The sequence below is a fragment of the Elephas maximus genome, chromosome 24, assembly GCF_024166365.1.
Source record: "Elephas maximus indicus isolate mEleMax1 chromosome 24, mEleMax1 primary haplotype, whole genome shotgun sequence".
In the NCBI taxonomy this organism is placed as follows: Eukaryota; Metazoa; Chordata; class Mammalia; order Proboscidea; family Elephantidae; genus Elephas; species Elephas maximus.
The window spans coordinates 4711704-4736706 of record NC_064842.1 but is presented as its reverse complement, the minus strand read 5'-3'; the positions used below and the strand labels follow the sequence as shown (position 1 = coordinate 4736706).

The 25003-nt window shown below is 40.4% G+C and overlaps 1 protein-coding gene across 4 annotated transcripts in view; it reads left to right on the top strand.

The window, feature by feature from the left end:
- Positions 1–25003, top strand: part of USH2A (usherin) — a 906431-nt gene that overhangs the window by 762532 nt on the left and 118896 nt on the right. For 3 of the 4 annotated variants that reach the window (XM_049868234.1, XM_049868231.1, XM_049868233.1), the window contains 3 exons: positions 10806–10964; positions 13483–13645; positions 24501–24855. In XM_049868234.1, coding sequence (XP_049724191.1) covers positions 10806–10964; positions 13483–13645; positions 24501–24855 — 677 coding nt within the window. The remainder of the gene's footprint in view (positions 1–10805; positions 10965–13482; positions 13646–24500; positions 24856–25003) is intronic. The other variant, XM_049868232.1, reaches the window with a different exon arrangement.

Sequence of the window (25003 nt, the reverse complement as noted above, 5' to 3'; positions counted from 1 at the left end):
TTCTGTCCTGCGGTGTCACTATGAGTCTGAATTGACTCGACGGCAACGGGTTTGGGTTGACAGACATTAGACATCTTGGTGTTCAGTAAGTTTGTCAGCTGCAGTGTATTTAGATCAGAAACAAGTCATTTGAAGTAAAAACTGGCATTAAGCTTTCTAAGGATTTACCTTGCATTAATTGGGATGATTCCGCATAGACTGTTTGGATTTTCTAACCTTACAAGTACAATAACTAAATGACGAGCAAAGATGAGTGTCAGAAGAAAACGTACAAGTCCCTTCAATGATTTTTGTTTTATTTTGCCTAGTAAGAAATTTATCTTACATTATAGAGTGCTAGTATGTGTTAATCTTCTGCTTTAAAGTGTTGAAAAACAAAGATGTCACCTTGAAGACTAGGTGCACCTGACCCAAGCCATGGTGTTTTCAATCACTTCATATGCACTTTAAAGAGGTCTGTTGCAGCAGATTTGCTCAATGCAATGTGTTGTTTAATTTCTTGAATACTGCTTCCATGGTTGTTGATTGTGAATCTAGGTAAAATGAAATCCTTGACAGCTTCGACCTTTTCTCCATTTATACAGTTGTAAGGATTTTTGCTTTCTTTATGTTGAGGTATAATTCATGTTGAGGGCTGTGGTCTTTGATCTTCATCAGTAAGTGCTTCAAGTGCTCTTCACTTTCTATTTAAGGAGACTAAATAAAGTTTAGTTGCTTTAAACAGATCATGCTCTCTGCCTCCCTCAAGCCTTGACCAACCATGTGTCCTCTGCTGAAACAACCCTGGATCCTTTCCTTCCTATTCATTTCCAAGCCTGGCTAACTCCTACTCAGCTTAAATGTTGCTTCCACCAGAAAACCTCCACTGAATCTCCTGCTCTGGGTCAACTGTTCCTCCTGTACTTGTCCCCTTTCCACTGTTCTGTTTGGTTGTTTGCTTTTTACTTGCCTTTTCTCCCAACCTTTAGGCTATAAGCACCTCAAAGACAAAGGCTAGATAATATTTTGGTATTCTAAGTGCCTGTAAAGATATGTGGTACCTCATAACTTGTCAAACTAGTACTCAATGAAATTTGAGTGAAGGAATGAAGATGTAATTAAATGAATTGATGAAAATGCAGTGTTAACCTCACAAAACTCCATCCGTGCCTCCATGTTCATCCCTTCATTTTATGATGTCCTAAACTGTTTAAAGGTGCAGCCTCTCTTCTGTTTATGTGATACCAAATCATTTGCTGTTGGGTCAACTTTGACTCACGGCGACCCCATATGTGTCCGAAAAGGACTGTGCCCCATAGAGTTTTCAGTGGCTTACTTTTCAGAAAATAGGTCACGATGCCTATCTTCTGAGATGCTTCTGGGTGGACTTGAACTTCCAACCTTTGAGTTAGCAGCCAAGCGCTTCCACCATTTGCACCACTCAGGGATTCATCTGCCACATCCCTTCCTTTTTCTATATCCCCCTTGTATCTTAGGAAAAGTTTTCTAATCACGTTAATGACTACGAGTGGTCGACACAACTCTCACTCCTTTCTAAAACGTATTCTTTAAAGTTGCTATGATTCAGATAAATTTATTTACCGTCACTGTGTGCAGAATAATGAGGTAAACACTATGGAAATGCAAACAAAACAACAGCAAACACCACTGACTAGATGACCCTTCAGGCTTGTCGAGGAGACAAAGTGTAAACTCTCCATGCCTGCGAGTGGTTTCAGACTCATAGCGACCCTATGGGATGGAGTAGAACTGCCCTATAGGGTTTCCAAGGAATGGCCGGTGGATTCGAACTGCTGACCTTTTGGTTAGCAGCCACGCTCTTAACCACTGCACCACCGGAACGTAGACACATAAAAAATTAACTATCAAACAAACCAATATATGTTACGTACGTAGATAGAAAAGTAGTAAATAGAAAGAAGTCAGGGAATGGGAGAGGGATAGCTTGTCAGAAAACGCTGTAAGGAAGAAGCAAGCATTGAACTGGATCTTGAAAGAGAGCTTGAGTTTATTCAGGATATGAAGACCATTTCGGCCTCAGGCGAGAGGAGCCGATATGCGGGATGGCAGGGGTGAGAGCAGGAAAGCAACCAGCTTGCCTGGAACCATGGATGCACACACAAGTAACACAGAGCATAGGGTAGGAAGTGATGTCTGCATTTCATCCTGCACCCACAGGACTTAGGCTGTATTCTTGTTCACAGACACATAGACAGCAAACTTAGATACCGAAGGATTTAGTGGTCAGAAATCACCGTGACGTGAGGGTGACAGAAATTTTGAGAGTGCTTATATGAACTTTTTTTAAAGAACTCTGTTCAATCTTTATCTGTTTGGACAAACCCCAGGAAACTACAGTGATGACAGGTTCTGACAGCAATGGCAGAGGTGGTGGGTAGGACCAGGGGTTTGGGGGACAGTTGGAGGGGGGGTCTGCTCATTCTTCTTCACTGACTGCCTTTTCTATCTAATAAGTTATGTGGAACGTATACTTAACTTCATTCCACTCTCTGACCTTTTTTGCTTGTTTTCTTCCCCTTGACAAATCATGACTCTGGCCAGCCTGCCAGACAGTCCTAAACTGAAGTTCTTTGACACTCAACCCTGTTAGCCCTGCAGGAAGCTGGTTGTAAACCTTAGTGATCATCTGGTAGAAAAGTCTTGGCAAATATCGCAGCTTTGCTGACCCTTATGTATTCAGACCTCCAGTTGGGGTTTTCTTCCCCATTCAGATCAACTTTACTTAACTTCCAGGGCACAAATAGGTTTAAGAAAACCAGCTTATCAGCTGATCAAGATCAGTTATCCACCAAATACCTGATAGCTTCCCTTCACTTGTTGGGATCAGAGAAGTAGCAGATAGAATATTGGTGCAAAAGCCAGAAAGATCCGGGTTCAAATCCTCTTATTAGCTATGGGACATTGGGTGAATTATTGAATCTTTCTATTTCATCAGCTGTAAAATGGAGATGATCATAGAGTCTACCTCCCAGGGTTGTGCTGTTGTTAGGTACCATCGAATTGGTTCCTACTCATAGCCACTCTATGTAAAACAGAATGAAACACTGCCCAGTCCTGCACCATCCTCATGATCATTGTTATGCTTAAGCCCATTATTGCAGCCAGTGTGTCAATCCATCTCGCTGAGGGTCTTCTCTTTTTCACTGACCCTCTACTTTACCAAGCATGATGTCCTTCTCCAGGGACTAGTTCCTCCTGTAACATGTCTAAAGTATGTGAGACAAAGTCTCGCCATTCTCACTTCTAAGGAGATTTGTGGCTGTACTTCTTCCAAGACAGATTCATTTGTTCTTTTGGCAGTCGGTGATATAATTCAATATTCTATGCCAACATCATAATTCAAAGGCATCAATTCTTCTTCAGGCTTCCTTATTCATTGCCCACCTTTCGAATGCATATGAGGTTGTATGAATGTTAAATGAGATCATCCTTCTATTAAATCAAATATTTATTGAGCAACTGTGTGTCAAGCACTGTTCTGGACTTTGGAGCTACAGAGGAAAAGAAAAAAAAGAACTAAATCTCTATAAGTTAAATACTTTGAAATAAAGAAAGCTTTGAGCTCTTCTTTTGGCCTTCTGAGAATATATTAGTTTGACTCATATGAAACTGCTGATAGTCTACCATTTTGTCCAATAAAAATGGCAATTTCTCATGGTTGAACCCAACATAAACACTTCTTCACTGGTATTATAGATTAAAAGGTTTTTATTAATCAGCCATCCTCTCCCAGTGATTCTTCCCTTAAATCTGCATGTAGCACCTTCATTATCTATCCATACCTGCATGCACACACACAAAGTCCTCTCCTCAACTCTGACGCATCTCAACAGAGGTGAGACTACATATTCAATAATGCTGATATTATTCCTAAACTGACATTTCATTCTGAAGTTATTTTCCTGGAATTTTCTTTGTTCCTAATCTACCCAGGCCCTCCCGCTCCTACTCCCCACTACTCCCACTCAAGATTCTAGGGTTCCCCAGAACCTGGCTGAAGGCTCTTCCAGCTGGTATCTCTTATAAGTTCTAGATCAAAGCAGAGACTCACCGACCTTCTGTAGATTTGCTGACAAGCTCCTCGGAGTTTCCAATTTATTTTCACCTGCAGTCATCCACCTTGATCAAAGGCAGGATGTGAGGGAGATGGTTATTCAAGAAGGGCCCATTTCATTTCCACGCCCACAAAAGGGCATAACCAAGGTACCCCTGTCTATAAAGAGAAGAATTTTGGCTGACTTGTTAAAAGCATTATGTTAAGTGCAAGCAGTCTTTTGAAGCAAATGGGGCTATCAAACTGAATTAATAGTTTCCCTCTTAGAATTGTTCCTGCTCTAGCTCCTGAAAACAAAAGATTTTAAGAAGGATTATTTGATTGACTTGTCCCACTGTAAAGTATGCACCTGCCGCAAAATAAAGCCACTGAGAAAAAAAAAAGTTGAATAATTTAACTTTTTTATTTGTAAAGATAATCAGGGTTTTTCTGATTACATCTTAACTTCATAAATGTTAAATAACCTATCAGCATCTAGTTGTTGTAAATTATGAAAAGGCGCATTGCGAGGAATATTAACCAACGAAGTCCTTGTTCTTTAGTGAACAAGAAAATGTGTTATGGCAGCTTGTCATTGTGCGACTGGTAACTTTGACACCAAATAACAAAACTGCCGTTTGTACTTAGGGTAAATTGGTTCACTTGAGCTTCCACTGCTCCTCCTGCTTTGACATAAATTTATGAACTCGCGAACTAACCAAGTCGTGTGGCCTCCCAGCTGACTTTAACAAATATGCCCATTTCATTCCATTTAGTCATCAGAATACCAGGGGGCTCAGCAGTTTCAGACTCATTGCAGATGGTGGAGGGTTTGCAGGGACACCAGAGGCTTCCATGTCACAGCCCTGTAAGTTATGATAGTGGAAAGGGCTTTCCTTCCTAAGTGCATGTCATTGTTTGACATGTTCACAGCTTAGAGAAGCATTTTCTGTTTCAACACCTCACAGGTATATGTAAAGGGCATTTATTTCCTATTAACCAAGATGTGAAAAATACGTTTTCCAGGTTCATGCTTTGGCCAGCCATGTTTAAACCTAGATGAAGATTACATCTATATTTGAAATGTGGTGGAAGTGCAGTTGTGTTCCCTGACCCCCTGGGAGTCCTGTCCTTTTCAGCACAGAAGTTTTCTCTTGAAGAATATAAAGCCTGGAAACAGACTAGTAGGTGCAAACTGAAGATATACAGTAACCTGCAACGTCAGACTGACTGAAGAGAAGACCATTCCAATGGCTGTTGAGAATGCACAATACAACTAGATCATATCCAAGGGTACACAGAAAATAAGACTAGATAACTAAATGTCATCACAGAGACATTTACTTAAATGAATATAGCACGTTTTTGTAATTGAAATAACAACTTCATATGAGAGATGGGTTCAGAAGTGTTTGAGGGCAGGTGAAAACAGTGTCATGGTTGTTTTTATTTCATTATGTTTTGTAGAGGAATCTTTCTGTGTTGCAAGAATGTACTTAAGTGTTTTGCATACATTTTCTAATTTAATCCTTACAACTCTTTATGAGTTTTATTAATAATAAGGAAAAATCAAGAATTATAATAAAGAATAACTATTATTGTCACCATTTTACAGATTAAGGGACTGGCATTCACAGAGTTTGGATAATTTGCCAGTGGTACTCCAGAAATAAGGAGATCTGGTGGTACAATGGTTAGGTACGAGGCTGCTCAGCAAAAAAGGTCAGCAGCTCAAACCTATCAGCCATTCTGTGAAAAACAGATGTGGCAACCTGCTTCTGTAAAGATTACAGCCTAGGAAACCCTATGGGGCAGTTCTACTCTCAACTCAAAATCACAACAACTTGGAAAATAAGGCAAAGGAGGGATTCAATCTGTCTGACCCTATCTGTGGTTTGTCTAGGTCAACAAGAATGATGGCATACGGTTCATAAATGCGTGTTTGTCAAACTTTGCTGCTAAATCTGCCTTAGAACAAGGAACACTGAATAGCCATGCTATCCCTGAAGCAGTCACCATAAACTTGCAATTTCTCTAAGGTCTTGCTTTTTATCGTAAAGATTCTTGAAAATTTGGCATTCTATTCCAATATGTTTGCCTTCGTCCCAAAAATAATGTCATAAATAACTCAAAACTCAGAGGGAACGTTTTCTACTAATTTAATTGGCTAAAGAATGATCCACTCTTATATTTCCAGATATTGGATCAGTCTGAAGAAAGCTGAGCCCAATAACAGGTTCAATGCCCAGATGTTTGCCTCTCTGCATTTTATCATAAATATGTGGGTACAAATAGCAAACTTTTTCCCACTGCTTTACAGATGGTGCCATGGTACTAATGAGGAGAAATGCCCAAATTGAGGTAGAATGCTGGCCCATTGCAGGATACTCTTGACAGGAATTTCAGTAAACATATCTTCCTACTGAAAGGCAGGATTGCAAACTAAGAGTTTCTTAGTCATCTAGTGCTGCTATAACAGAAATACCGCAAGTGGATGGCTTTAACAAAGAGAAATTTATTCTCTCATTGTCGAGTAGGCTAGAAGTCCAGATTCAGGGTGTCAGATCCAGGGGAATGCTCTCTCTCTGTGCCGACTCTGGAGAAAGGTCCTTCTCATCAGTTTTCCCCTGGACTAGGAGCTTGTCCACACAGGAACCCCAGGTCCAAAGGATGTGCTCTGCTCCTGGTGCTTATTCCTTGGTGGTATGAGGTCCCCAGCTCTCTGCTTGCTTCCCTTTCCTTTTATCTCTTGTAAGATAAAAGGTGGTTCAGGCCACACTCCAGAGGAGCTCCTTTTACACTGAATCATGGATGTGACCTTAGTAAGGGTGTTGCAATCCCATCCTAATCCTGTTTAACATAAAATTACTATCACAAAATGGAGGACAACCACATGATACTGGGAATCGTGGCCTAACCAAGTTGATATGTATTTTGGGCGGACACAACTCAGTCCATGACAGAGAAGGTGTGTGATTCATTCTTCAATCTCTTTTACTACCTCCAGCAATACTCTCCTAAGAATGTCGTTAGTGGGGTGGAAAAATGACTGTTTTTATTGCTCTTTATTTTACCTGTAATATTTAGGTTTTCCTCACTCATAAATCAACTGAGAGTCTCAAATGATCCCCGGAATCAATTCTCTTCCTCCAACTCTCAAACTTCATTTTAATTGTAAAGGTCTTATTAGGAGCAGTAAAAACATTCTCAGCAGTTGAGATTTAGGCCTTGAAGGATATCTTCTAAATAAGCCCACTGTGTGTGCTCGCTACACCGTTAAAGCAAAAAATGAATTAACTTATCAAGGTATTGACCCTTTGTTGTGATTTTTTTTTTTTTTTTAATTAATGGAAAAAATATGGCCTTGCCAAGTTGACACATATTTTGGGAGAACACAATTCAATCCACAATATTTCATCCTTCAGCCACCCAAAATTTATGTCCTTGCCACACGTAAAACACACTCACCCGATCGTATCATCCCCAAAATCCAGATTCCATCCTGGGGCAAAATTCCTCTTCGTCTGTGAAATCTAGAATACAAGTTGTCTGCTTCCGAAGTACAATGGTGGAACAGGCACAAGCTAGACGTTTCCGTTACCAGTGGAAGAATTTGGAGAGAAATAAAGGATAACAGGCACCAAGCAAGTCAGCAGAACACATTACATTAGCTATCAAGGCTTGAAATTAATCCTCTGCTCTCTGAGACCATTACGCAATGGTCCTCTCCTCCACACTCTGGGTGCTGGCCACACTCTCCAGATTCAGCATCACCTCCCAGGCCTACTGGGAAGGCAACTCTGCTCCCTCAGCTTTGGGCAGCCCCATTCTTCTAGTCTACCTGAGTAGCAACCCTGCCCTTTTGGGCCCTGGCAGGCCCTGTTCTTCTGCCCCTTGGGCATGGCAGTCCTACCCCCTCAACTTTGGGAAGCAGATCCATTCCCATCCCCCTGGAACCCCACTCTCCAGAACTGAGTTAGTGAAGGCCTTTGACACCCAAGAGGCCTTGGCCCTGCCCTTTGAGACCCAGCAGGCCATAGTTCCACCCTTTGAGACCACAGAGGTTGTAGCCCTACCCTTTGAGACCAAGGCAGCTCTGCTTCCTGTGCTCCTTGTCTCTTAAGCTTCTGCTTTCTGGTTCCTCGGCTTCTCGGTCCCTCAGCCCTTCAGGCCTCTTAGGCCAGCCCAGCCTCTGTCCTACCTGGGCAAGTGTTACAAAGCTCTTTAGCTCTACTGATAATTGCCAGAAGGCACCTCTCTCCGAAGGTAAGCCTTGGCTGGAAGATACTCAGCTGTCTCACTCCATGGGTCAGCAGGCCTACCTCCACCTATAAGTACCTGGGGGCACTGCACTCCTCCAGGAAGCCTCTTGTTCTGTGGGTTGGCTCATGTGCCATCTTGCACCAGTCTCCTGGTTCTCAATCTGCATTTCTAAATTCAGCACAGTATGTCACCTCTGAAAAGAAATAATTGATTAGCTTCTCTGACTACAGTCAACATCTCTCTTTCAGAAAAGCCTTGCTGACATCTATCCCACACAAAATCCTGAATATTTTTGGTTTGGACTAGCTCTTCTGGCCCTTAAAAATTGGAGCTACATCTATAGAAAGAAGAACCACATCTCATTCTCTAGGCTTATCTCTAATGGGTCACTGAGTCCTGAACTGTCTTCTCAGTGATGATGTTGTATGTATGTTTCATTATTTAAAAAAAGTTGCCATCAAGTCAGTTCTGACTCATGGCAAACCTATGTGTCTCAGAGTAGAAGTATGCTTCATAGGGTTTTCAATGGCTGATTTTTCAGAAGTAAATTGCCAGGCCTTTCTTTTGAGGTGGCTCTGGTTGGACTCCAACCTCCAACCTTTGGGTTAATGGCTAAGTGTGTTAGTGATTTGCACCATGCAGGGACTCCATTGTTCTTATAGCAAAAACAAATTTATTGATGTACTACAAAAGTAAGTGTTGAAGCCTACAAGTGTTAAAAGCTACCAGCTGGATGATAAAATTTAATGGAAACTCCATTATTCATTCAATGCTCATCTCCCCAGTTGAAAAGTCAATGTTGTTCATGGCCAAGTAAAAAAAAAAAAAAAAAAAATTGCCATCCAGTCAATTCCAACTCATGGCAACCCCAAGTGTTACTGAGTAGCTCTGTAGGGTTTCCTTGACTGTAATCTGTATAGAAGCAGACTGCCAGGGTTTTCTTCTGTGGCGATGCTGAGTAGGTTCAAAACTCCAATCTTTCAGTTAGCAGCCAAGCTCAAACTGTTTGCACTACCCAGGGACCTTAAATAAAACTTACAGGTATTTAATTAAATACATAGATTTTTGTTATTGTTTTTGTTAGGTGCCTACGCGGTGGTTACGACTCATAGCAACCCTATGTAAAACAGAATGAACACTGCCTGGTCCTATACCATCCTCACAATCTTCACTATATTTAACACCATTGTTGCAGCCACTGTGTCAATCCAACTCATATAGGGCCTTCCTCTTTTTCCCTGACCCTCTATTTTCTAAGAACGTTGCCCTCCTACAGGGACTGGTCCCTTCTGATAATATGTCCAAAGTACAGGAGACAAAGTCTCACCATTCTCACTTCTAAAGAGTATTCTGGCTATACTTCTTCCAAGATAGATTTGTTTGTTCTTCTGGCAGCCCATCGTATATTCAATATTCTTCACCAACACCATAATTCAAAGGCATCAATTCTCCTTCGGTCTTCTTTATTCATTGTCCAGCGTTCACATGCATATGAGGCAATTGAAACACCATGGCTTGGGTCAGGTACACCTTAGTCCTCAAAGTGACATCTTTGCTTTTTAACACTTTAAAGAGGTCTTTTGCAGCAGATTTGCCCAATGCAGTATGTCATAAATAAATTGTAAAGTAGCCAAAATGCCTAGACCATCTCTTTTTACAAAGCAGTGGTGAAAAATGACAATTTTGTACTCAAATTTCATGTGGATTTAGATCCATAATTCTCATTGACAGAGTGGACTGTCCTGAGTTGATGTTGATGCCCTGGGAATTCTCTAGGTAAACTATGATTTGGATATTTTATGGGCTATTCTACTCTGTCCTATAGGGCTGCTATGAGTCGGAATTGCCTCTTTGGCATTGGGTTATTATGTCAAGGATCTATGTCAGACAGGATGCATACACAGTGCTCTACAGAAAAATTATTGTCACAAGCAAAATTGGCATTGTTGTTTATGTACTTTAAGAATAAGTAAGCCTAGAAAAAGTATGTGGCCCCATTTCTAATTTCTTTGTGTCTTTTAAAAAATGAAAAATCACGCCTTCACTTATATTTGACAAAAGGGTATACCTTTAAATGGAACTATTCTGCTTCATGGAAGCCCTGGTGGTGTAGTGGTTAAGAGCTATGGCTGCTAACCAAAAGGTCAGCAGCTCAAGCCCATGAGATGCCCCTTGGAAACCCTATGGGGCAGTTCTGCTCTGTCCTATAGAAGTGTTATGAGTCGGAATTGACTCAATGGCAATGGTTTGGTTTATCATACTTTGTATTTATCGAAAATGGGCCATGCAGATTTCTAAGAGCTAGAATATGCTTTATATTATTTTCCAACTTAAGTTTCATACAGCTTTTAATTACCATTTAAGCAATAATCTCTCCATTACAAAATTCCAAATATATGTTGTTGTAAAAGGACAACCATTTCTCAGCCATTCTGTGGAGCATACATTTTTTTCTTTTCTCTTTCTCTCTCTCTCTCTCTCTGTAAAGGGATTCTCATCCCCCAAATGCCTGTGGAGTACAACATCGTAATCAATGCTGGAAGTGAAGCACCTCTCATCTCCCCCGTGGGTCACCGTCATTCCACGCTGCTGGAAAATTTAGCCCCCTTCACGCAGTACGAGATACGGCTCCAAGCCTGTCAAAATGGTGAGTGTCTTTTATACACTGACTTGGGCTGAAAAGGTGTTTCATAAAAAAAAATTCCACCAAAGAGGAATAGATTCTCAATTCAAATAAAAAGACTAACATTCAATTTCTTATTTGTAGTGGACTGTTTACCCAGAAAAACCAGAACCCAGCACTGAGTGAAGCATTATGCAATTCTGCACATCAAATCATGAATATTTAAATATATGAAAATGTTGGTTTTCCAAAGTCTTGTTTTATAAGGCACTTTCTTTTTTAGTTTAGTTTTTAAAAGAAAAACACCTAGCTCACATAAAGGAGTCACCAGTAGTGTAAAACAAAATGGGTGTTACAAAAATTCCACAGAAAATGTTTTCATCTTGGTTTTATTTAAATTGTATTCAGGAGGGGGCAGGCGGTAGTTATTTAGAAGGTGAACTACACCCGGATGAACCTCACATTTTTCACAGTGCTTGCCTGAACGCTATCTCACAGATATAAACTTCTTTTTGAGTTTCATGGTACAGGCTTGTGGCCAGTGAGATCACCATCCTCTATCTGCAATATCTTACACACAGAAGAGCCTGTCCGTTCCATTCATCCCTCCAAACGGACAATGGTTCAAATGTAAACTAAGATTTAGGAGGGTGGAGCAGAGAATCAAGACAGCTGCACATTAATTATCTTAGTTATCACCGTTACACATTAAATAGATGTTGTTATATGGAACTGCTTGCTCCATAGGGTTTTCAAGGCTGTGACCTTTTGGAAACAGATTGCTGGGCCTGCCTTCCAAGGCATCTCTGGGTGGGTTCGAGCAGCCAACCTTTTGGCTAGTAGTTGACCGCTTAACCATTTTCAATCCAAGGGCTCCCTATTGTGTTAGGTGCTGTCAAGCCGGTTTCAATTCATAGCGACCCTGTGGACAACAGAATGAAACACTGCCCAGTCCTGCATCGTCCTCACAATCGTTGTCATGCTTGAGCCCGTTGTTACAGCTGCTGTGTCGGTTCATCTACTTGAGGGTCTTCCTCCTTTTTGCTGACCCTCTACTTTATCAAGCGTGATGTCCTTCACCAGGGACTGATGCCTCCTGACAACATGTCCAAAATATGTGAGACAAAGTCTCATCATCCTTGCTTCTAAGGAACTTTCTGGCTCTATTTCTGCCAAGACAGATTTGTTTGTTCTTTTGGTAGTCCATGGTATAGTTAATATTCTTCGCCAATATATATGTATATATATATGAAATGAAACATAAGCCCAATTATTAAGAGAAAATAATGTGTAACTCTCATTGGTGTACAAATTGCTTTGTCTTAAACTAAAAAATTTTACCAATCTTATACTTAACATGTAGGAGCCCTGGTGGACGGTGGTTAAAGTGCTTGGCTGCTAACTGCAAAGTTGCTGGTTCAAACCTGCTAGCAGCTCTGCAGGAGAAAGACGTGGCAGTCTGCTTCCATGAGGATTTACAGCCTTAGAAACCCTATGGGGCAATTCTACTCTGTCCTGTAGGGTCACTATGAGTCACATTCGACTCATCAGCAGTGGGTTTGGTTTGGTTTTTAATATATTTATCATGCAGGAGCCATGGTGGCGTGGTAATTAGGCACTCAGCTATTAACTGAAAGGTTGATGGTTTGAACCCACCACTGCTCTGGGGAAGAAGATGTGGCAGTCTCCCCCCTTAAAGATTTACAGCCTTGGAACCCTATGGGGCAGTTCTGCTCTGTCTTGTAGGGTTGCTATGAGTCAGAATCAACTCAACAGCAATGGGTTTTGGATATTTAACATTTAGCTAAAGCTCCCATATTACCATGTCCTTAGGAACTTCCAATTGCAAATGGATGTTACTTCCCATAGAGTTGGTTAAGACTTCAGGGGTTTCCAGTTTTCCTATGGTTCATCTCAGAATTTAGGAGGAGCTGGGAGCACATCCAAGTCAATTTTTCCATTTCTATCCATAAACTAAACGAGCCCTTCAGCATTTTGGTTTGAAAGGTATTGCTTTTCTGCGTTAGCCAGCACCTGATCAACGTGGAAAAAGCTTTCAAGTACTGTTTCCTTGCTTTAAATGTAAAGTCAGCTTCTGTGTCACTGTGCCCGGAATCTGTGCCGTAGAGGTACAATATGTTTCAAACTACTTGTTTGAGTTCCCAAGTGTTTGGAGAATGGGTATTATTTTAAAATATTGGCCAAAATAAAATACCAGGCGTGTTCAAGATGTGTAGATCACGCGACTTGTGAACTTTAAGCACGTTCTCACTTTCTGGCTAGAGCGACTGCACTAAATGAGAGAGGCCTCACTTAAGACAAGCACATGCTTTATTGCCAAGGTCTGTGTGAATAGATGCTTAATTAATGGGTTTTCCAAAAGTGATCTCCTATGTAAACATTTACCTTATAGAGATGTATAGTACTGGCCAAGAATATGTACTCAGATAAATTGATCTGTGTTATATCCTTACTCTTCTACACGCGTATACCACTCTTTGCCCTGTTTGATAAACTACTAAAAAGGTCTAATTTTTTGAAGGAGGTTGTGGAGTAAGCAGCAGGATGTTTGGTAAAACATCTGAAGCAGCCCCAATGGATCTTAGTTCTCCCGCTCTTAAGGCACTGGGGCCAGCTTGCATAGAGCTCACGTGGACACCACCTAAAAAACCAAATGGCATCATCCTCAGCTACTTCATTCACAGGTAAGACTATTATTGTTGTTTTTAATTAGCTGAGAATGTGTAATACTGCAGGACTATAGAATTAAATATGTTTTCCATTTCCATAAGACAATGTATGGGGATTCATGTTTTTTTGGAGCACCTACTAGAGACTAAGCCTGGCACTGAGCACTTTTACATATTGTGCAAGGAAAAAAAGCCATAGCTACCACATAACACTTTTGGCTGAGACGTGTTTGAAAGACCAGGCATCATAATTTAGCTCCTAGAAGCCTTCCTTACATTTGATAAAGTGATAGAGCAATCCTGCAGAGGCTCAATGGCCGAGAGAACATAGTCTTTGAGGAGGAGGAACCAGGTCTGGGAAGAGAATTCTAATATTTCCCATCCCCTTATTATGTGGAGGAAACCCTGGTGGTGTAATGGCTAAGAGCTGTGGCTGCTAACCAAAAGGTCGGCAGTTCAAAGCCACAAAGAGCCCCTTGGAAACTCTACCAAAAAACCAAAAACCAAACCCATTGCCATCAAGTCAATTCCAACTCATAGGAACCCTATAGGTCAGAGTAGAACTGCCCCATAGAGTTTCCACGGAGTGCCTGGTGAACTGCTGACCTTTTGGTTAGCAGCTGTAGCACTTAACCACTACGCCACCAGGGTTTACACCAGGGCAGTTTTACTCTGTCCTATAGAGTTGCTGTGAGTCAGAATCCACTCAATGGCAATGGGTTTGGGTTTTGTTCGTTTGTTTGCTTTTGTTTTTTTGGTATTACCTTGGAGGTTGGAACAGCCTCTTCTCTTCCTCAGAAGATGTTGCTGTTCATATGCAGAAGAGTGGCTCTACTCTAGTTCTTCTGGTTTAATGAGTCTCCACTGGGCCGGGTAGGTGGTGTTAATGCAGCTTGTTTTCACCATCCTGAACTGAATTTATTATGTTTAATCCACCTCAAATGAAGACAAGAAAGAAGGAGAGAAGGAATGGAGGAGGGAGGGAGACAGTGCGGAGAGAGTAGTGAGGGAAGCTAGGGGAGGGGAGGGGAGGGGAGGGGAGGGGAGGGGAGGGGAGGGGAGGGGAGGGGAGGGGAGGGGAGGGGAGGGGAGGGGAGGGGAGGGGAGGGGAGGGGAGGGGAGGGGAGGGAAATAAAGCACAGAGTCAAGAAAGGAAAGAAGCTGTCAACCGAGAGTTTGCTTTCAAAGACAGAAAACCCAGATGCCAGCAGGCATAAAGCATTTGCAGATTGAAAACCCTGTTCCAGCACAGCCCAGTTTTTCTCAGATCTTCATCCTCCACTTCAACACCCTTTGTTAGTCCGTCCAGAGCAGCCTTGCTCCTTCCCTTCCTTCCCTTATTTGGTGGTACTTCCCGGATGCCTACTGGAACTTAGTTTAGGCTCCTTTTAACTTTAAATACTGAAACCCTTTGGTTCAGATCAGTCTTTGGTGATGAGCTGAGGAGCTGTAGGAAAATTACAAAAGGGGAATGTATTATTGCATTTCTGGTTATGTAAATGACAGTACCAAAAATGAGCAAGCCAAATTTCTACTCAGCAAACATTCGTTTGAAGAATAATATTTCTGATTCAAACACACATGAACACGTAAAAATGGCTAATGTGAATTTACATTTTATGCTAAGCACATTAGTGCAGGCTCTAAAATGCCCATCCTCTTGAAATAGTTTTCTTTCATCTACTTAATGCTCATTGTATGAGAAAACTCATCAAATTCCTATTCTGAATAAAGGGAAATAAAGTATCTGTTACAGACCAGGACATGGCTTCACCCTGTTGGTTTTGTAAATAAAGCCTGTGATTACAGTGACTTCGTGGCAGCTATAGAGAAGGAAAACAGGAAATATAATGCAGAAAGCCCGCTTCAACGAAAAATACTGTAAATTGAATTTGACAGCACTTGATGGCATTTGATTATTCTAGTCACAGCCCAACTATGATATAAAGAGTAATATGAAGTAGAATGTGTTACTGCTGAGCAGACTCGAAAGCAATAAACCTTCCGCCAATGCGACACAATCACTTCACGATCATAATTGTAGCCTGTTTGATACCTCTGAGTACAGCAGAAGGGCACTGACTGACACAGATACATTTTGTTTTTTATTTAAAGTGAAATGAAAATGGCGCACTGGGGCTCCAGATACAATCGTTATATTCACCTACATAGGCATGAATCACTTGGCAGTTATTCCAGCTGAAGTTTAAATGTGCTTAGACAACAACAATATCAAATTTTTCTTAGATAGCTGCAAAAAAAATCAGAAATTTCTAAGGACAGAAATAGAATGTAGACACATAGTTCTTTTTCATTCTGGGACTACACAGAGCCCGTTATATAGGTATGGCCACAGCCTGCAGTATTTCTGGGGGAGGTTATGGCATGTAATTTCTGCTTCATCATTTGCCTCCTCTTTCTTCTATCACCACCAAAGGAAATACACTTAGCTCAAAGCAAAGCCGGTTTGGTGAATTGGCCTATGCAAATCTTTTCCTTAACTTGCAGGAAGCCTGCCTAGAAATCTCATTTTGAAAATGCTTGCCACCCTGCTCCCACCAACCCTCCAAACCATTTTCCCTTGGTAATTCTCTTTTATTGTTGAAATATTGATTCTGGATATCATCTTATTAAAAAGTGTTCACCCTAATAGAGAGATGAGATGTTTATGACTTAAAAAAAAAAAAAAAAAACTAGTAAGAACAAGACTATAAATATGATTGCTTCCATGTAGTTTACCTATCAATCTGATATTTTGTTTAGGTTACTTTGTTGAGTATATGGGAGTCACAAAAGAGGAGGTTTCCTACAGAGTATCCTGAAGACAAGTAAGGGCAATATTTATGTTAGCAGATTTGTAATCATGTATTGAAGGGATTCCCAAGGAAGGCCATACGGGGCTTTTACTTTCTCCTAATAATAAGTTCCCTTGTATAATAAAGATTCTTTCACGTTTTCCTTTTATTTTATGTCTGTAACCTTGTAAGTGGCAGAATCTCATCACTTCCATCTACAAAATCCATCAAACACTTTTTCTTAGGATTTTACAAAACAATAAAGTGGTCTCTTGAGCTTCCATTTTAAATAGAAACAAAATTGCATAGGGCTTATTATACTCATAAACCGTCTCTTTAAATAAGTAAAATGATTTGATCAACTTGCAATAAAAGACAAAAATATACACAAAACACCCTCTAAACACTTAGAAACAGAAAAAAGTGATGAGCCTTCCTTCTGAGTATGGGGTAATGTTTTGGAGGATAGAATCTGAGATAGTTTTCAAAGATGAAAGATATGGAAGACTATTTCAAGCAGAGAACTACAAAAAATAACTTTCTGGAATGGGTAATTAAGCTGATTGAGGAAACTAAACAAAGAGGGGTCACTGAATCAAGTCAAAGAAATTTTGATGGAATTCAATTTGGGTTGCTGTTAGATGCCATGGGGTTGTTTTCGACTCATAGCGACCCCATGTGACAGAGCCAAACTGCCCCATAGGGTTTTCTAAGGTGTGATTTTTATGCGAGCCAATCGCCAGGCCTTTCTCCTCTGAGTTGCTGTGTGGGGGGTTCAAACCACCAGACTTTTGGTTAGCAGCCAAGCACTTAGCCGTTGTACCACCAGGGCTCCTGGATATGGATATAGACACATACATATAAGTACGTATCTACTGATGGTGATACAAAGATGTGTGAGACTTGAGCCCTATTCCAACGAACTTCACTATAGCAGGAGATATAAAAAAGGCAAAACAAAACAAGAACCTGCCATATAATGTGAGAAATAGAAATATTTACCAGAAGGTTTAGAGTGGAAAGAGGTACTTTCTGCCTGGAGTATTCATGGAAGGTTTTATGAAGTTGATGGCGTTTGAACTAGGTCTTAAAAATAAAAAATCTGATGACTACTTTCAGCTAGCAGTTGAGCACAAACCGTTTGTGCCACCTGGGCATCTTAGAGAATACTTGTTGTTGTTGGGTCCTGTCCCATTCATTTTCAACTCCTAGTAACCCCATGTGACAGAGTAAAACTGCCTCATGGGATTTGCTTGGCTGTAGCAGATGGCCAAGTCTTTTTTCTGCAGAGCCGCTGGGTGGGTTCAAACCGCCAACCTTTCAGTTGAGCCACCAGGGCTCCCAGGAGGATAATTAGCCTCCCAGAGTTTTTTGAGAACTAAATGAAATACTGTATGTGAAAGGTACTGTGTTAAATGTAAAACCTGATACAAATGTAGTTACCCTGGACCCATTGTTCAAATCCAGGCTTTAGGAAGACAAATCTGGCAGCTGAAGATGTCTCTTTAAAGAGAAGGAAAGAGGTTCGTGATAATAAAAGAAGCAGGTTATGCAGTATGTCTACTATGATTCCGGTTTTCTTTTAAAATATAATATAATTTTTTCATTTACATGTACCTGAAAAATGCCTGGAATGTTAAACACCAAAAAAATGTTAGCAGTGCTTGTGGCCAAGTGATGATAGATTATAGATATTTTAAATACTTCTGTTTTTGTTCATATGTATTTTCTAAATATATATATACACACACACATATATACATATAAAAAAAATTTTTATATGTGTGTATATGTACGTATAAACATAGAGCCCTGGTAGCGCAGTGGTTAAAGCACTCAGCTGCTAATTGAAACGTGTGTAGTTCAACCTACCAGCCCCTCCACAGGAGAAAGATGTGGCAGTCTGCTTCTGTAAAGATGACAGCCTTGGAAACCCTATGGGGCCGTTGTACCCTGTCCTATAGGTCCTCTATGAGTCGGGATCAACTCAACAGCAATGGGTTTGGCTTTTGGTTGTGTGTGTATATATATATAAATAATAATAATATTATATATATATATATACATACATACATACATATATATATATGAGCCCTGGTGATGCAGTGGTTAGGCACTTAGCTGCTAACCAAAAGCTTGGCAGTTCAAAATGATCAGCCGCTCCTTGGACACCCTATGGGGCAGTTCTACTCTGTCCTATAAGGTGGCTATGAGTCGGAATCAACTCGATGGAAAAGAATTTGTTTGTTTGTATTTTTTAATCAACCCCTCCCCTGAAATTCTCAGTCCTTACCTTCAAAAGCAATTAAAACAAAACCAAAAGGTTGGCAGTTCAAATTCACCAGCCACTCCTTGGAAACCCTGTGGGGCAGTTCTACTCTGTCCTATAGAGTTGCTGTCAGTTGGAATCAACTCGATGGCAATGGGTCTGGTTTTTGGTTGTACACATACATATATGATGTATGTATGTGTATATGTATATACATACAATATGTTGTTTATATATTTATACGATATGGTGTAGTAAAAACAATAAATTAGTGAATCCAAATGTAAACCTGTCATCACCCTCTACCTCTTTATGATTTTCCTATTTCCCTTTTTCTGTAGCAATCAATGTCCAGTCAGGAAAAAGAAACCATACCGGTTATTTTAACAGAGATAACTTAATATAAAGAATTGTTAACTAGTTATAAATCTGTTGACTGAGAGGATATGAAGAGATGACAGCTTCAGGAAGCAGGTACCACCCATAGGGCAGCAAGAACAAATGAGAATGTTTGGAGGTGTTAGATCTTAGAAGCTTAGAGGAGGACCTACGTGGGGCTGGCATGCAGGCATCTGGAGAGGGCTTGGTAAGGTGATGAGATAAACGTGGTTCTCCAAGTGTTGGAAACATTGCAAACTGGAATCATTTGTTCCTAAGGGGGAATGAGCTACTACTTCCAAGGTGAAGAATCCTTGCTGCCTGGGAAGAAGGTCACATAAACAGCAAACAAACAGGAAACAAACAGGAAGGAGCAAGTTCCTGCTTTCCCCCTCCAGCTTCCTGGTTTCCCTCTCACACCCCCCCCACCCCCCCACCCCCCCATTGGCCAAGCCCAACACAGGGTCAGCTGGAAGCAGAAATGCGGTTTGCAGAGTCCAGCTCTGTAACAAAGTGAAATATAAAAGGGAAGGTTTAGGCCTGAGAGACAATAGCTTAATAACAGGCACATTTTTCTAGTTAAGCAGGTTTCGAGTTATCTTGGATTCTTCTTTTCAGTTGGTCACCCAGCCATTGCTTCAGAAAGTACTTATTGTACGATGCCGTGTAGCATGCTTCATCAGAGGCTGAGAATATAGAGGTGAGTAAGACAGAGGCCTTGCCTTCAGGGAGCTTGTAGTATTATACATGGCATGAGAGTAAAATGGAAGGTATATTACAACATAATGTGATAAGCGTATCAGTAAAAAAAAAAAAAGCACGCAGGTGAATATGATAACTCTGTTTGAGAGAGATGCAAGAGAAAGACTTTCTGGAGAAGGTGCCTTGAGAATAGAGATTTGAAAGCTTAGCTTATAAAAAGAAGCAGCAAAGGAAAGAGGACAGGAAAAGACATTGAAGAAGAGACCAATGTCAAAGCCATGGAAGCATGAAATATTGGAAATATTAGGGACTTATTGGAAATATTAATGGAATATTAGGGAACTATAGGCAAGCAGCTGTAGCCCTGGTGGCAAAGTGGTTAGTTAAGAGCTTGGCTGCTAAACAACAGGTTGGCAGTTTAAATCCACCATCCACTCCTTGGAAACCCTATGGGGCAGTTCTACTCTGTCCTATAGGGTTGCTATGAGTTGGAATCGACTCCACGGCAGTGGGTTCGGTTTTTGGTTTTGGTGTAGGCAAGCATTCCTTTGTAACTGGAACATAAAACGGGAAGAGAAATTACAGAATGGGGATGTGGGTGGTAAACATAGGACACTTGCGTGGATAGATCCCTCAAGAGTTTCAAGCAGGATTAAGTCTTGAAATTTTTGGAAAATCTTTGGAGTCTCTTAGCACAACACCAGAGCATCAATCACCCCACAAAGCTGGATGACTCAACCCTCACAAAGCATTTTGCAGGTCACCCATTGTCTTTAGTTTCTTAGTGCTGCTATAACAGGAATACCATAAGAGGGTGACTTAGTAACAAACAGATATTTATTTTCTCACAGTTTAGGGGGCTAGACTCTGAATTCAGGGCACCAGCTCTAGGGAAAGGCTCTTTCTGTCCTCTTTGGGGGAAAATCCTTGTATCAGCCTCTCTAGCTGGCAGTCCTTAGAGTTCCTGGGCTTGTAGGCTGGTCTGCCTCCCTTGTGTTCAGACGGTGTTAGTCTTCCCCTGTATCTGCTTTCTTCTGAGACGGATGTGCTCGTTTTATATATCAGAACGACTGGTATAAAACACACCCCTGGTGCACAGTAGAAACCTTATGGAGCAGTTCTACTCTGTCCTATAGGGTTGCTATGACTCGGAATTGACTTGATGGTGATAGGTTTTGGTTTTTATACTGATATGGCCCATTAAGAACAAAAAAAAAACCCTATTCCCAAATGGATTACATCCACAGGTATAGGGGTTAGGACTTACAAGACATATTTTTTTAGGGGGCAAGGGGACACAATTCAATCCATAACACCTGTGTTTTCATTTCCTGTACCGTCAACTTATTTCTGGATCCACATTTATTCTCATTTGGACTGTTGTGATGACCCCCTCATTTTGTGAACAGCTTGGTCACTCCCTGTTCAATGCAGCCTTTACATGGTGCCCGATTCACCCTCCTCAGCACAGTTTTGGAGATCATCCCTACAGCTTCATTTGCAACATGCTGACCCTTTACCCCTGCTTTTCTTGTGCAGTGTTTGTTTTCATTCTTATAAAAATTCTTGCAAAGTCAGTACACTCTATGAGGTTATGAGCTCCAGTTTGCAAAACGAAATGGAAACTAGAGAACATAGGTGATTTTACCGAAAGTCATACAACCAGTAAGTGGCAGAGCCAGGACCTGGAAACTATTTCCTTTGACTACAGGTATTTCTGGCTATTTATTTATAGAGGGAATTCTTAATATTCTTCATGAGGTGGGCGTGGCATTTTCATAATGCTAAATTTGTCATGGGAAATCAATTGTGTTATGAATTTTTGTTTTAATTGCTTTTGAAGATAAGGACTGAAAATTTCAGGGGATGGGTTGATTAGGAACTCTTAAAAATACTATACTACACTGAGACAGTGTAGAGTAAGAATCCTGTTAAAATATGTAGTTCCTAGTTTTAATACTTCTTATTTTTGTTTCCCTTTTAGTGTTGGGCAACATATAATTAGCTCTAGTTGAAAAATGCATTACTGAAGAAACATCTCCCAAAGGACCTTAAGAATAACCACTTGGCTATTCAAAAAGAACTGAGAGTATAATTTCCCTAAACATTGAATGTTCTGGAGGAAATATTTCAATTAAATGAGCAGTTGCATCCTACATCTTAAGTAGATTAGAAATAATTGTGGTCTACCCAACCACTTTTGTTCAAAGTTTGTTCACACAAAAAGATATTCCATTTTTTAGCACCACCGATAGAACGCTTACCTCACTATAATTTTAATTCATTAAACATTCAATAGTGATAAGAAATAATTAGCCAGGCTACATCCTTTAGTTGTTTTGACAGGTAAACTTGAGGCTATCATTATACTTAATCTCTTATGTAGTACAGATTATAAAAATTCATACTTCCGTGCAATTTTTTTTTTAAGAATGCCAATTTTATGAAAACATGGCTTCACCTGGATTGGGGACTTCTTGAGAGTGTAATAAAAATTAATTGAATTAACACAAAAAGATTGAAGCCAGACAAAATAGAAAATTTATCTCCTCCTGGAAGTTTGCATGTTTGTTTGTTGTATTATGTTTCTGGCAAAAATCACTGAGAGAAGTCCTTGGCTGTGAGCCCTGAGGTTCTCATTAGAATGGATCCCTCCCAGTGACACACCTGGTACCTGATATCTGCAAGCGAGTACAAAGGCCAAACCCTGCAAACCTACACTGAGTGGAGAATCTGGTCCACACACGACAGCGGGTAATAACGAGGTGGGTTGTGGAACCATAATTACAGGTCACTGAGTGGTATCTATAAAGCCTCCATAGCCTCCAGCAGGAAGCTCATCATAGCTTACACTTAGGTCATAGTGATTTATCAAATTGGGAATTGTCAAATTCCCAAAGGCAAGGGTTTTTAATATTCTGCTTTTTTGAGAAAGATACTGTCATTGACTTTATCTTAATAACCCTTTACTTGTTGATGGAGCTGGCTAATCAGATATGACAGCATGTGACTGTCCCAGCATCTGAAGAGTGTGTTAAATAAGTACTCCTAACAGCCTGGAAAATCTCGATTTATTCATCAGTCTCTCCTCAGCTAGAGAATTAGCCAAAGGAGGAGAGGGTCTATCTCTTGGCTACATTCTTCCCGAATCTAAAATACTACCCTAATCGCAAATAAGCTTTGATAACAATGAGGCAAAGACGCAGAAAAACCATGGAATTATATGCCTTGTAACCATTCATGCAAAAAGAAATGATTGAACACTTGCTGGGCTAAGATGCAGAGATAAGCCAGCCACAATTCCTCAAAGACTTGCCCTCTGGTCAGGTCATGATTTTACAACTGGATGAGCAAAAAACTGTTCCAAATGAAATATCCAAATATTTGGAGCCATCCAAACTGATGATTTTGTTTATTTTACTTGGTTTTTTAATGCTTTATGTATTCAATACCAAAAGAGTATGTATAGGCCCTAGTTTGGATAGCAATAAAATTTAAAAATAAGACTAAATAATCCCATTCTAAGGCAGTTGAAAGAATGTTTTCGAGCATATTCTGTATTTTCCTAGGTTCTGGAGAAGATATCTAAAAGGAATTTGAACTTTTTAAGATCTCTAATGCAAATTCCTATTATATGACTCATGTGATTTGCACTAATTTGCATAGATGTCTGTCTTCTCTACTCAGCCATGAGCTCCTGATAAGGAGTATGTTCATCTTTGTACCTCCGCTCCTGGTACAAGGCCTAATGTATAAGCACTCAATAAAGGTTTGATGATAACACAAGAGAGAATAGTCCTTACTTTTGAAGGGTTATGGTTTACTTAAAGGGAAAATTCAAAGAAATGGAAATATGGGAATGAATTTAAAATACTTTTATAACATCATGAGGACAAAAGAGAACTGCGGGCTTCTCTCCAGAGTTTCTCACCTCTGGTAGACTAGTCTAGGCTTTGTCACGTGGCGATCTAAAGGCTCTGAGACCAGCAAGTGAGGCAGCCTCAATGTGCAAACACTTCTCAAGTCTCTGCATTCCCATATTTGCTACTGTCCCATTGACCAAAACAAAGTCATATGGCCAAGACCCGAATGAGTTTGGGAGCACATTAGGAAAGGCACGTATACAGGGAAACTTGGGCAAATTGGAACCCTTATTGGAATCCGTGCACCATCGAAGGGTGAAGACTCCCAGTAATATCAGTCTCTTATAGTTGTTTATAGTATAAAACTCCAGGATAACTAACTGTATGTGCATGCTTGTGATCACATTCACACAAAGTTGTAGACAAAGATCTAAAAAATGCACAATAATTTGTTAATAGAGTTTACACATATACTTCTTTATTCCTAGAATTTTAAATACTGTGTTTGTTTCTATGTATTGCTTGTGTATTTTTTTTTTTTTTTTAAAGAAAAAAGTCTGGAAGGTAATGCAAAAAAAAAAGTGATTATTGGTGATTTTGTACCACTTTTTAATTTTTTTATTTCTTCTGTATTTCTATGAAGTATTTTTTATAAGCAGACTATATTTAGATAGATAAACTGTATTAAAAAATGATATTGAGTCAGGCCTCTGGTGTACTCTGCCATCTGGTCTTTCTTCATCATGACACCAGGAAGGGACAGTTGAGAAATTGAGCTGATAAAAAATTATTCTAAAAAGCAATTCCTTACCCCATCTAAAACCTTGCAGCTGTCACTGGTTGCCTTTCTGGTTTCCTTTCAGACGTCCTGCTGGCATCGAAGAGGAGTCACTTCTGTTTGTCTGGTCAGAAGGAGCCCTTGAATTCACCGATGCCTCAAATACTCTGAGGCCTTTCACAGTCTATGAATACCGCGTCAGAGCCCAGAACTCCAGGGGCTCAGTGGAGAGTCTGTGGTCATCAACACGGACCCTAGAAGCCCCACCTCAAGATTTGCCAGCTCCTTGGGCTCAAGCCACCAGTGCTCATTCAGTTCTGCTGAATTGGACGAAGCCAGAATCTCCCAATGGCATTATTACCCAGTACCATGTGGTCTACCAAGAGAGACCAGATGGTCCAACATTTAACATCTCTACCGTGCATGCTTTCACAGTACTGGTAAGAGTTTAAAAAATAATAATAATAGCTGATTCTTATATTATTTGGTTGTAGTTGTTGTTAGGTGCCATCTAGTCAGTTCCGACTCATAGCAACTCTATGCACAATGAAACGAAACACTGCCCGGTCCTGCACCATCCTCACAATC